At 42.1% G+C, this 13,065-nt stretch overlaps 2 protein-coding genes and 1 long non-coding RNA gene across 3 annotated transcripts; all 3 read right to left on the bottom strand.

Moving 5' to 3' along the window:
- Window positions 1–1,831: 1,831 nt before the first annotated feature.
- Window positions 1,832–9,953, bottom strand: LOC112436283 (serine/threonine-protein kinase pim-2-like). The gene is made up of 12 exons (XM_076876142.1): window positions 9,819–9,953; window positions 8,138–8,339; window positions 7,466–7,499; window positions 5,225–5,333; window positions 4,944–5,123; window positions 4,511–4,699; window positions 4,151–4,245; window positions 4,018–4,065; window positions 3,488–3,709; window positions 3,226–3,406; window positions 2,960–3,136; window positions 1,832–2,870 (listed from the first exon to the last, which is right to left on the bottom strand). Exons 4-12 carry the CDS (start codon window positions 5,295–5,297, stop codon window positions 2,779–2,781), a joined length of 1,257 nt encoding a protein of 418 aa, XP_076732257.1. The 5' UTR covers window positions 5,298–5,333; window positions 7,466–7,499; window positions 8,138–8,339; window positions 9,819–9,953; the 3' UTR covers window positions 1,832–2,778.
- Window positions 9,954–9,975: 22 nt separating this feature from the next.
- Window positions 9,976–12,003, bottom strand: LOC112436282 (serine/threonine-protein kinase pim-2-like). The gene is made up of 7 exons (XM_076875993.1): window positions 11,897–12,003; window positions 11,537–11,631; window positions 11,404–11,451; window positions 10,874–11,095; window positions 10,612–10,792; window positions 10,346–10,522; window positions 9,976–10,256 (listed from the first exon to the last, which is right to left on the bottom strand). The coding sequence occupies exons 3-7, from the start codon at window positions 11,404–11,406 to the stop codon at window positions 10,165–10,167; spliced, it is 675 nt and encodes a 224-aa protein (XP_076732108.1). The 5' UTR covers window positions 11,407–11,451; window positions 11,537–11,631; window positions 11,897–12,003; the 3' UTR covers window positions 9,976–10,164.
- A 13-nt stretch (window positions 12,004–12,016) lies between these two features.
- Window positions 12,017–12,755, bottom strand: LOC143413229 (uncharacterized). The gene is made up of 3 exons (XR_013093856.1): window positions 12,611–12,755; window positions 12,330–12,509; window positions 12,017–12,085 (listed from the first exon to the last, which is right to left on the bottom strand). It is a non-coding gene; the product is annotated as an uncharacterized LOC143413229 (long non-coding RNA).
- Window positions 12,756–13,065: the final 310 nt, after the last annotated feature.

Raw genomic sequence — 13,065 nt, 5'->3', positions numbered from 1 at the left:
GAGGAATTGGTGCACAAATTATCATCACTCACCAATCAGTGCTGTCGCTCTCTATACACAGTTCGTGCGATTGCAAAGTGAAAGCAAAAAACAAGCGCAAATTCAAACGCGACTTCAATATGTCACATATTGACAGTATATAAGTATTGTCTTGAGCACTGTTAGTGCCAACATATATAAATGGCAAAATAAAATAAAAATACTTCATGAATATCTCATAATTGTATATATTTGTGCATTTGAGCTGAGCATTGAGCGGGGACTTTTCACTATCGATCGATTATGATCAATGACAGTGAACCTGAGCACCTCCCCTACCTTTGGTGTGCGCTCACGCAGCTTGTAGAAAAAGTTTAGTGTGGAAGAAGTGGAGAAGGTGGAGCTGAAAAGCTGACATAAAACAATTAAAACTAAAAATGGGTGCAGCAAAATGTGTCGATTTAACCGCCATGTTAGCTGTCAGTGCTGCTGCACCAGCAGCAAGCGGTAACAACTAGTGACAACCAGTGAGAACCAGCAACAACCGGTAACCAAGCCTCACAGTCAAATATTGTTTGAAACAGATACTTGGATTTCAAATAATTTAGAACTGATACTACCATTTATGTGATGCTCCTCTTCTATCCAAATCACCTGAAAGGCAACAAAAAAGATTCTCTATCCCTGGTGATTGCTGCAACCAGCAGCACAGCAGTGAAAAAAAAGCAGTGATCATTTGTATGTAAACAACACATGAGTTATTGGATGTGATCGCTACAGGTTATCACATCCAATATGGCAACAGCTCTTGAGCAATGTGTGCATGACATGACAAAGGTTAATAAGAGGCCTAACATTGTAGAGGGAAGCCAAAGTGTTTGAGGAGAACTCGGAAAGACACAGGCCATCACCATGGACTCAACCAAAAAGGATGAATGCATGTTGTGTGCATGCTGCATACCTATGTGTTCAAAGTAAAACGTGTGTACTGAACAGAGCATTTGCCATCCAGAAGCATTTATTGTATTTGTAATCATGCTTTTGTATCATATTTTATGAAGAAGACTAGTCAGTTGGCAATATGGCGCCACCTGTTGTCATCTTCTCTCTGCTCTGATTCCCAAATGTGGTCAAACATTAATATAGTATATACAACAGTAATGAAAAAATCACACAAAATATGACTCTTTTTTTTTTTTTTTTAATAGTTGTTAACTTAAAATGGCACCAAATAGTACCCCCAAAGCAAACCTTTCGGTATGCCAACATTTCTTCAGCTATTTTCAGGGCAGGGTCGGATGATGATGAGCTACAATAAAATGCATCATGGCCTCACTTCAATTCAATTCAATTCAAGGGTCGCGGGGGGCGCTGGAGCCTATCCCAGCTGTCATAGGGCGAGAGGCGGGGTACACCCTGGACAGGTCGCCAGTCTGTCGCAGGGCCAACACACAGGGACAGACAACCATTCACACTCACGTTCACACCTAATGGCAATTTGGATTATCCAATTAACCTATCCCCACAAGCTGCATGTCTTTGGACGGTGGGAGGAAGCCGGAGTACCCGGAGGGAACCCACGCAAACACGGGGAGAACATGCAAACTCCACACAGAAAGACCCCGGCCTGATGTTGGAATTGAACTCAGGACCTTCTTGCTGTGCGGCAACAGTGCTAACCACCGTGCCACCGTGCTGCCCAATTCAATTCAATTGTATTTATATAGCGCCAAATCACAACAAAAGTCGCCTCAAGGCGCTTCATAGATACAGAGAAAAACCCAACAATCATATGACCCCCTATGAGCAAGCACTTTGGCAACAGTGGGAAGGAAAAACTCCCTTTTTAACAGGAAGAAACCTCCGGCAGAACCAGGCTCAGGGAGGGGCGGCCATCTGCTGCGACCGGTTGGGGTGAGAGAAGGAAGACAGGATAAAGACATGCTGTGGAAGAGAGACAGAGGTTAATAACAGATATACACTACATTTTCATCAATGACATTTTTCATAAAGCAAGCCTACAAAAGCCTATATGTCATGGTCCTGGGTCATTTTGACCCAGTGTTCTTAGTTTTCCTGTAGTTTTGTATTTTGTTCCTTATGTCCATTGGATTGGTTGGTTTGGTATTTGGATTCCCCCTGTGTCCATGTTTTTATTGTGGTGTTTGTTCTGGTACCGTGTTCCCATCCTTTGTGTTCTGTGTTCTCCTCATCCCCCCATATTCATCCTTCTTCTCTGCCTCTCTCTCTCTGTGCTCATCTCTGTGTACTGTGTTGTGTTTAAGGTCCACATCTTGGTGTCAGTATTTTCAGTTTCGTGTCCTCCCTGCTCGCTAATTGTCTTCAGCTGTGTTCCCCGTGTGTTCCCACTTCTCTCATTACCTTCTGTGTATTTATGTCAGAGTGTCCCTTTGTTCTGTGTTGCGTCGTCCCTCTAGGTTGTGTGCATTTACCGTGTCTTCCCAGCGCCTCAGCTTTAGTTGCTCCCAGGTTAGTTATTGTATGGCTTCTTACGTTCCTGTTAATAAAGACCTGCCTTTGAGGTCATCACCGTGTGTCTAGAGCTGTGCATTTGGGTCCTCTCTTGCCTTTACACAGCTGCCACTTGACACTATATTTAGATGAAGGTCAGATGGAGGTCTCAGACTGCTTGCTGCTGGATTGGAAAAGAAAACACCAAAAAAGAGCCACGTGACAGCAACTGCAACATTGCTACTAAATTTGAAAAGTGACTTGTTGATGACTTGTGATGTGTTGGAGCTTTTGCTCCATAACCTTTTAGTTCATGGTGCGCAGAAATCATTTGAGCCACATGTGATTCCGAAGATCCTCCAGGGTGAAGCGGTCCTTGTAGTGCTTCCTCAGACACCCCGTCAAAAAATCCCTGCATTCTTTACAGAAATGAAATACTCTTGTTAAAGTTATCCACAAAGTTATTTCACCTTTCTTATATCAACAGCCCTTTTGGCAGAAATCTTACTGTTTGAAATGTCAGCTAAAATCGGTGGGTTTTGGTTGATGATCTTGTAGTCGCAGTCAAATGGTAACTTGTTGTGTAACAGCTGGTACATCACAACACCCAGCTGCCAGGCTGTAGTATATTCTGCAGAGCAGAAGCCGTACATGAACCACTCTGGACTATTGTAGATCCTGGTTCCTAAAACACAAAGATAAGAAGAATTAATGGGGAGGGAACATGATGTGGAGACAGTTCATGACAGCACAACGCTGTGGCTGAAAACATACCTGCGTTCCTCCTGAACCTTTGTCCCGGAGTAAACGTGACTCCACAGCCAAAATCGATGTATCGCACTCGGGGTTCCTCCGAAGATGTTTCAATTAGAATGTTGTGTGGTTTAATATCTCGGTGGAAAACCCCCTTGTTATCCATCGTAATGGCTGCGTCAACTAGTTGCTTCATTATGACCTAAAAGAAAGGAAGCCATATTTGGAGCACAGGACATTCTCTATGAAAAACTGCTGTAAGCTCCAAATGCTCGTCACTTACCTTAACATGTGTCTCTGACAGAGGTTCATCTGTAGTTTTGAGGTAATTGTCTAAGTCCATGCAATTTTCTGGTTTCTCAAAAACCATAATAAGCTCATCTTCCAGATCAAACCAGTCAAGTAGAAGTGGGGTTATACTGCTTTCCGTATCGTGTGGTCCAGCCCCAACTTGTATCAGTAGCGCCACCTCCAGGGGAACATCAGTACTTTTCCCATTCCAATCCTTCAGAAGGAAAGTTACTTCAGGTCAGTATTCAGAATTTCAACAAAAGTAGCTATCAGCGTACAGACAGTTTTGAAATAGTCACAAAATGACCTGATCTTTAAAAAGCATTCTTTCCACTGAAACATGTCAGTTTAAACAATAAGGTGACCCACTGTTCATAGAATTCGACCATATTTCCTGACGATTTCACACACAACTGTGAGACCAGTCTGGTTCATGCACGGAGGAAATACGTGCCTTATGCTTGATGCCTGAGAAGGCCTGAAATAATATAAATACCTGCTGGAATAAGAAAAGACGCTTACCATTGTTGTGCGCGCAAGTCTGCGCTGTTGAACATGTTTGATTGCCACCTGCATTAAAGACATTTTCTGGGTTAGAGAAGTACAAACAGGAATAAACTGAAGATCTGTGAAATGCAAATGTAAGAAGCCATACTGGAAAACTGTCTTTTATGCGTATTCCAGAAAACACGGTGGCAAAGCCTCCATGACCCAGCACCTCCAGCTCTTGATATTTTTCCAGGAAGTCTTCTGCAGACACACAGGAAAAACATACAGGTTATGACTTGTTACACAGAAAACAGCTGGCACAGTCCTATAGAGCTTTGTTATAACATTTCTATTAATTGGTAAATAGCAGCTACATTTTAGCAGATTAGTAGGTAGGTAACGTCACTACTGCCCAGAGTGTCTCTTATTGTCGATTGGTCCCACAGGAATCAAACCCAATCTCAAACCCCAGGACAAATTCTAAAGGATCTTGTGATCCAGCTCAGAAATATTGCCATTATCTTACCTTTTCTGTCAGTGCCGGATATCCTCGGTGAGTCACATGTTTCAGAGGGTTCCTGGGTGGGACTCTCCTCTGGGCTTGTTGTCCTGCTTTTTTTGCTGGATGGTCCCTCAGATTCGTCACTAGTGCTCTTCCGTTTGTTGCTCCTCTTAATTATACTAGAGTCGCTTGAAGGCACTATGAGAAGGCCAACTAAAATGGAAAAAGTAGTTTGACTTTAAGCATTTTCAGTCCAACTCTGTGTCAACTGCTTTCTACTGACTTTCTAAGGTCTGGCAATCGTGCATTAAAGCAATAACTGCACACTGAAAATCAACACAAAGAAGGCTAAATGAACCAACTACAAAGTTAAAGACCGTTAAGTACACAGTTAAAGTCACAAAATAAACTACATAGCCAAGATAATGTCACAGCTAAAACAGGTCTTATCACTTACATTTCAAACTGGATTCCCCAGAAACAAAGTGGCTGGGACCCGGTTTTGGACCTCCACTGCTTTTGCTTTTTTTGGGGGATTTGTCCAGTCTTTCAGGTAAGTCCCTTCTCTTTCTTCCCTCTATTCTTCCATCTGGAGTCATCTTCACCAGTGTGGAGATGCAAGGCTCTGTTTGGTGTCCTGAAATCAACAAAAGATGATTTTGTTTAAGTCAAATTCAGTTGCCTCAAATAAAAACCCAGAAGCATGCATAATTACCATATGAATCCCATTTGACTTACCTAGAGGGTTATTCAGATCCACAGGACGTGGTGCAGTATAAGTTGGCCAAGACTTTGACATTGTGTGATTCATTTAGGTTAATTTAGTTTCAGGATTTCACTCTTCACTCTGCAAAGATGCAATGAGCTGTGTGTGAGAACTATGATCTTTAGTGTCTTATAACAACGAGGTGATGACATCACAAGATTTTGGAATTCTTGGTTTCCATAGCTACAGAACATCAGCCTGGGCTAGGCAGTAGTTTCTGGTGAAGGCAAAGTTCTGTAAAGATTTATTTAGGGGTGCAATATTGCAAAAACTGTAGCGCAGCTGCATAAATGCATGTTTATAGAGGGCTGCTTCAAGGTGGGAACTGTGCTTCTACAACAAAGGCCATAAAACTAGTTAGGAACAAGCAATGGATATTATAGATAATATTGTAGCTATTATACCAACAAGAAGGACTCTCTTTGGGCAGCATTTACTTGTAAGGCAGTAGTGAAGGCTAATGGATAGCTTTGCAGGCTAAAAGCTAGCAGCACAGGTTAAGTCAAAATTCACTTGATTTCAGTTTTATTTACAGCACCAAATCACAAAAACAGTTGCCTAAAGGTGCTGGAATGTGTTGACTGATCTATAAATCGTATCTGTGCGCATTATTGTGACTAGTTACTCACTAAATGTATGAGCAGTATTGGATGTAATGCATAATAAAATTATGTGTTACTGTGATGAGGTTATATTTTTCAAGGTTCAAAGGCTATAGAAAGAAAGCACGTGTAGCCCAGTGAATTTGAACTTCCACAGTTATTCTTTTTCCTTTCCTGCCTAATGTATTTTCTTATAATTTCTCAATAATTTATTTGCTCTGTTTTACCTAACCTCCGACTGTCTTGGTGAGTGTTGTGGAAGTTAGTATTGTTAGCTGATGTAACAAGCATGGTACCTGCTTCCCAACTCTATCGGTGTGGGGGTTTTTTTTCTTTTTTTCTTTAACCGCTGGTTGTTCATATTTATGTTCCACTTGTATACCTCATCTGTTTGTATGTTGTATACTCACTGATTGTTCAATAAAGTTCTTGTTAAAATTACACACATATATATATATATTAGGGGTGCAACAATACACAAAATTCACGGTTCGGTTCGATACTTTGGTGTCACGGTTCGATATTTTTTCGATACAAAAAAAATGTTCATGCCTTTTTAATTTGTCATTTATTAAAATTATAAATATATATTTTAACTCAAAAGTACAGTTTTTAAATTTAACCCTAACCCTTGTGCGTGTTTTTTATTTTGACAGCGAATGCGCACCTGCGGACCACTTATGTGCAGCCCTGGTTATTTAGCTCATCATATCGCAGCCACAGAAATTCTTTTGTCCATGAAACCATAAAGCTGCACTTTCTTTTTGCCTTATAGTCTGATTTGTCATAACTTCTCCGTTTTGTGGTAAGCTTTTCTTTGGCTGTCACTTCTTCACCCTGACCTGTCTTATTTGGCTCAGCAGAACTAAAATATATATCCTGCTGCTTTTACACACGCACTCACATAACGCTCAGCGATTCTCTGCGCGATCAACCTCTCACATGTTTAAGCTGCAGGAGATTTCACTTGTCATGTTTGCATAGTAAGCTAACGATTGATAAGACGATGTCAGAGGAATTGGTGCACAAATTATCATCACTCACCAATCAGTGCTGTCGCTCTCTATACACAGTTCGTGCGATTGCAAAGTGAAAGCAAAAAACAAGCGCAAATTCAAACGCGATTTCAATATGTCACATATTGACAGTATATAAGTATTGTCTTGAGCACTGTTAGTGCCAACATATATAAATGGCAAAATAAAATAAAAATACTTCATGAATATCTCATAATTGTATATATTTGTGCATTTGAGCTGAGCATTGAGCGGGGACTTTTCACTATCGATCGATTATGATCAATGACAGTGAACCTGAGCACCTCCCCTACCTTTGGTGTGCGCTCACGCAGCTTGTAGAAAAAGTTTAGTGTGGAAGAAGTGGAGAAGGTGGAGCTGAAAAGCTGACATAAAACAATTAAAACTAAAAATGGGTGCAGCAAAATGTGTCGATTTAACCGCCATGTTAGCTGTCAGTGCTGCTGCACCAGCAGCAAGCGGTAACAACTAGTGACAACCAGTGAGAACCAGCAACAACCGGTAACCAAGCCTCACAGTCAAATATTGTTTGAAACAGATACTTGGATTTCAAATAATTTAGAACTGATACTACCTTTTATGTGATGCTCCTCTTCTATCCAAATCACCTGAAAGGCAACAAAAAAGATTCTCTATCCCTGGTGATTGCTGCAACCAGCAGCACAGCAGTGAAAAAAAAGCAGTGATCATTTGTATGTAAACAACACATGAGTTATTGGATGTGATCGCTACAGGTTATCACATCCAATATGGCAACAGCTCTTGAGCAATGTGTGCATGACATGACAAAGGTTAATAAGAGGCCTAACATTGTAGAGGGAAGCCAAAGTGTTTGAGGAGAACTCGGAAAGACACAGGCCATCACCATGGACTCAACCAAAAAGGATGAATGCATGTTGTGTGCATGCTGCATACCTATGTGTTCAAAGTAAAACGTGTGTACTGAACAGAGCATTTGCCATCCAGAAGCATTTATTGTATTTGTAATCATGCTTTTGTATCATATTTTATGAAGAAGACTAGTCAGTTGGCAATATGGCGCCACCTGTTGTCATCTTCTCTCTGCTCTGATTCCCAAATGTGGTCAAACATTAATATATAGTTTTTTATACACAAGTACTTGGAGAAACAAAGGTTTCTGGGGCAATGTGCTCATTTAAAGGCACATATAGGGCTAAGGGCTCAGTTCAAACACAGTGGGTTGTGGGGATTAATCCAGCTCCGACAAGTCTCAGGCGGATCTTACCGCTAGCAGCCCAGGAATAAAGCCCCCGAAGATCTGCCTCTTTCCGAAGACGACGGAGCAGGACAACAAAGCCGGCTCTCTTCCCCCGCTTCCTCCGACGAGGCCTCTGAAGCAAAATTGAGCTGACCGGCAAGAGTGGAGGTGAACCGGGTGCTGCGTCGCGCTCAAGCGGCGGTGGGAAAACAACGTCGTATCGTTGACTCTGAAAGTTATCCATAGCAGATTTGATCGGCAGTAACGCATGGCGATCATAAATCCGAAGGGAGATGACATCGGACAAAGCTGTAACAAGAACACTTGCATAACATATAAAGTAAACAAACACACGGACGGAGGCAGCGGCACAGCCAAACACAGGCGCCATCTTGCTTCTTGGGACAACAACAGTAATGAAAAAATCACACAAAATATGACTCTTTTTTTTTTGTTTTTAATAGTTGTTAACTTAAAATGGCACCAAATAGTACCCCCAAAGCAAACCTTTCGGTATGCCAACATTTCTTCAGCTATTTTCAGGGCAGGGTCGGATGATGATGAGCTACAATAAAATGCATCATGGCCTCACTTCAATTCAATTCAAGGGTCGCGGGGGGCGCTGGAGCCTATCCCAGCTGTCATAGGGCGAGAGGCAGGGTACACCCTGGACAGGTCGCCAGTCTGTCGCAGGGCCAACACACAGGGACAGACAACCATTCGCACTCACATTCACACCTAATGGCAATTTGGATTATCCAATTAACCTATCCCCACAAGCTGCATGTCTTTGGACGGTGGGAGGAAGCCGGAGTACCCGGAGGGAACCCACGCAAACACGGGGAGAACATGCAAACTCCACACAGAAAGACCCCAGCCTGATGTTGGAATTGAACTCAGGACCTTCTTGCTGTGCGGCAACAGTGCTAACCACCGTGCCACCGTGCTGCCCAATTCAATTCAATTCAATTGTATTTATATAGCGCCAAATCACAACAAAAGTTGCCTCAAGGCACTTCATAGATACAGAGAAAAACCCAACAATCATATGACCCCCTTTGAGCAAGCACTTTGGCGACAGTGGGAAGGAAAAACTCCCTTTTAACAGGAAGAAACCTCCGGCAGAACCAGGCTCAGGGAGGGGCGGCCATCTGCTGCGACCGGTTGGGGTGAGAGAAGGAAGACAGGATAAAGACATGCTGTGGAAGAGAGACAGAGATTAATAACAGATATACACTACATTTTCATCAATGACATTTTTCATAAAGCAAGCCTACAAAAGCCTATATGTCATGGTCCTGGGTCATTTTGACCCAGTGTTCTTAGTTTTCCTGTAGTTTTGTATTTTGTTCCTTATGTCCATTGGATTGGTTGGTTTGGTATTTGGATTCCCCCTGTGTCCATGTTTTTATTGTGGTGTTTGTTCTGGTACCGTGTTCCCATCCTTTGTGTTCTGTGTTCTCCTCATCCCCCCATATTCATCCTTCTTCTCTGCCTCTCTCTCTCTGTGCTCATCTCTGTGTACTGTGTTGTGTTTAAGGTCCACATCTTGGTGTCAGTATTTTCAGTTTCGTGTCCTCCCTGCTCGCTAATTGTCTTCAGCTGTGTTCCCCGTGTGTTCCCACTTCTCTCATTACCTTCTGTGTATTTATGTCAGAGTGTCCCTTTGTTCTGTGTTGCGTCGTCCCTCTAGGTTGTGTGCATTTACCGTGTCTTCCCAGCGCCTCAGCTTTAGTTGCTCCCAGGTTAGTTATTGTATGGCTTCTTACGTTCCTGTTAATAAAGACCTGCCTTTGAGGTCATCACCGTGTGTCTAGAGCTGTGCATTTGGGTCCTCTCTTGCCTTTACACAGCTGCCACTTGACACTATATTTAGATGAAGGTCAGATGGAGGTCTCAGACTGCTTGCTGCTGGATTGGAAAAGAAAACACCAAAAAAGAGCCACGTGACAGCAACTGCAACATTGCTACTAAATTTGAAAAGTGACTTGTTGATGACTTGTGATGTGTTGGAGCTTTTGCTCCATAACCTTTTAGTTCATGGTGCGCAGAAATCATTTGAGCCACATGTGATTCCGAAGATCCTCCAGGGTGAAGCGGTCCTTGTAGTGCTTCCTCAGACACCCCGTCAAAAAATCCCTGCATTCTTTACAGAAATGAAATACTCTTGTTAAAGTTATCCACAAAGTTATTTCACCTTTCTTATATCAACAGCCCTTTTGGCAGAAATCTTACTGTTTGAAATGTCAGCTAAAATCGGTGGGTTTTGGTTGATGATCTTGTAGTCGCAGTCAAATGGTAACTTGTTGTGTAACAGCTGGTACATCACAACACCCAGCTGCCAGGCTGTAGTATATTCTGCAGAGCAGAAGCCGTACATGAACCACTCTGGACTATTGTAGATCCTGGTTCCTAAAACACAAAGATAAGAAGAATTAATGGGGAGGGAACATGATGTGGAGACAGTTCATGACAGCACAACGCTGTGGCTGAAAACATACCTGCGTTCCTCCTGAACCTTTGTCCCGGAGTAAACGTGACTCCACAGCCAAAATCGATGTATCGCACTCGGGGTTCCTCCGAAGATGTTTCAATTAGAATGTTGTGTGGTTTAATATCTCGGTGGAAAACCCCCTTGTTATCCATCGTAATGGCTGCGTCAACTAGTTGCTTCATTATGACCTAAAAGAAAGGAAGCCATATTTGGAGCACAGGACATTCTCTATGAAAAACTGCTGTAAGCTCCAAATGCTCGTCACTTACCTTAACATGTGTCTCTGACAGAGGTTTATCTGTAGTTTTGAGGTAATTGTCTAAGTCCATGCAATTTTCTGGTTTCTCAAAAACCATAATAAGCTCATCTTCCAGATCAAACCAGTCAAGTAGAAGTGGGGTTATACTGCTTTCCGTATCGTGTGGTCCAGCCCCAACTTGTATCAGTAGCGCCACCTCCAGGGGAACATCAGTACTTTTCCCATTCCAATCCTTCAGAAGGAAAGTTACTTCAGGTCAGTATTCAGAATTTCAACAAAAGTAGCTATCAGCGTACAGACAGTTTTGAAATAGTCACAAAATGACCTGATCTTTAAAAAGCATTCTTTCCACTGAAACATGTCAGTTTAAACAATAAGGTGACCCACTGTTCATAGAATTCGACCATATTTCCTGACGATTTCACACACAACTGTGAGACCAGTCTGGTTCATGCACGGAGGAAATACGTGCCTTATGCTTGATGCCTGAGAAGGCCTGAAATAATATAAATACCTGCTGGAATAAGAAAAGACGCTTACCATTGTTGTGCGCGCAAGTCTGCGCTGTTGAACATGTTTGATTGCCACCTGCATTAAAGACATTTTCTGGGTTAGAGAAGTACAAACAGGAATAAACTGAAGATCTGTGAAATGCAAATGTAAGAAGCCATACTGGAAAACTGTCTTTTATGCGTATTCCAGAAAACACGGTGGCAAAGCCTCCATGACCCAGCACCTCCAGCTCTTGATATTTTTCCAGGAAGTCTTCTGCAGACACACAGGAAAAACATACAGGTTATGACTTGTTACACAGAAAACAGCTGGCACAGTCCTATAGAGCTTTGCTATAACATTTCTATTAATTGGTAAATAGCAGCTACATTTTAGCAGATTAGTAGGTAGGTAACGTCATTACTGCCCAGAGTGTCTCTTATTGTCGATTGGTCCCACAGGAATCAAACCCAATCTCAAACCCCAGGACAAATTCTAAAGGATCTTGTGATCCAGCTCAGAAATATTGCCATTATCTTACCTTTTCTGTCAGTGCCGGATATCCTCGGTGAGTCACATGTTTCAGAGGGTTCCTGGGTGGGACTCTCCTCTGGGCTTGTTGTCCTGCTTTTTTTGCTGGATGGTCCCTCAGATTCATCACTAGTGCTCTTCCGTTTGTTGCTCCTCTTAATTATACTAGAGTCGCTTGAAGGCACTATGAGAAGGCCAACTAAAATGGAAAAAGTAGTTTGACTTTAAGCATTTTCAGTCCAACTCTGTGTCAACTGCTTTCTACTGACTTTCTAAGGTCTGGCAATCGTGCATTAAAGCAATAACTGCACACTGAAAATCAACACAAAGAAGGCTAAATGAACCAACTACAAAGTTAAAGACCGTTAAGTACACAGTTAAAGTCACAAAATAAACTACATAGCCAAGATAATGTCACAGCTAAAACAGGTCTTATCACTTACATTTCAAACTGGATTCCCCAGAAACAAAGTGGCTGGGACCCGGTTTTGGACCTCCACTGCTTTTGCTTTTTTTGGGGGATTTGTCCAGTCTTTCAGGTAAGTCCCTTCTCTTTCTTCCCTCTATTCTTCCATCTGGAGTCATCTTCACCAGTGTGGAGATGCAAGGCTCTGTTTGGTGTCCTGAAATCAACAAAAGATGATTTTGTTTAAGTCAAATTCAGTTGCTTCAAATAAAAACCCAGAAGCATGCATAATTACCATATGAATCCCATTTGACTTACCTAGAGGGTTATTCAGATCCACAGGACGTGGTGCAGTATAAGTTGGCCAAGACTTTGACATTGTGTGATTCATTTAGGTTAATTTAGTTTCAGGATTTCACTCTTCACTCTGCAAAGATGCAATGAGCTGTGTGTGAGAACTATGATCTTTAGTGTCTTATAACAACGAGGTGATGACATCACAAGATTTTGGAATTCTTGGTTTCCATAGCTACAGAACATCAGCCTGGGCTAGGCAGTAGTTTCTGGTGAAGGCAAAGTTCTGTAAAGATTTATTTAGGGGTGCAATATTGCAAAAACTGTAGCGCAGCTGCATAAATGCATGTTTATAGAGGGCTGCTTCAAGGTGGGAACTGTGCTTCTACAACAAAGGCCATAAAACTAGTTAGGAACAAGCAATGGATATTATAGATAATATTGTTGTTAGGATGCCTGGGTCGTTGACCCTGGGGTTT

Source organism: Maylandia zebra, linkage group LG17 (assembly GCF_041146795.1).
Source record: "Maylandia zebra isolate NMK-2024a linkage group LG17, Mzebra_GT3a, whole genome shotgun sequence".
NCBI classification, from domain to species: Eukaryota; Metazoa; Chordata; class Actinopteri; order Cichliformes; family Cichlidae; genus Maylandia; species Maylandia zebra.
Note: the sequence above shows the minus strand (reverse complement) of the source record. Positions and strands in the feature narration are given on the sequence as shown.

Excerpts from the sequence above, each read along its gene's own strand:
- LOC112436282 (XM_076875993.1), bottom strand. Across the intron at positions 10,793-10,873 it reads TGTCAGAGACACATGTTAAG|GTCATAATGAAGCAACTAGT; the intron begins GTAAGTGACGAG and ends CCTTTCTTTTAG. Across the intron at positions 10,257-10,345 it reads TTTAGCTGACATTTCAAACA|AATGCAGGGATTTTTTGACG; the intron begins GTAAGATTTCTG and ends ATTTCTGTAAAG.
- LOC112436283 (XM_076876142.1), bottom strand. The coding sequence starts at position 5,297 with ATGAATCACACAATGTCAAAGTCTTGGCCAACTTATACTGCACCACGT. Across the intron at positions 4,246-4,510 it reads ATCCGGCACTGACAGAAAAG|AAGACTTCCTGGAAAAATAT; the intron begins GTAAGATAATGG and ends GTGTGTCTGCAG. Across the intron at positions 2,871-2,959 it reads TTTAGCTGACATTTCAAACA|AATGCAGGGATTTTTTGACG; the intron begins GTAAGATTTCTG and ends ATTTCTGTAAAG.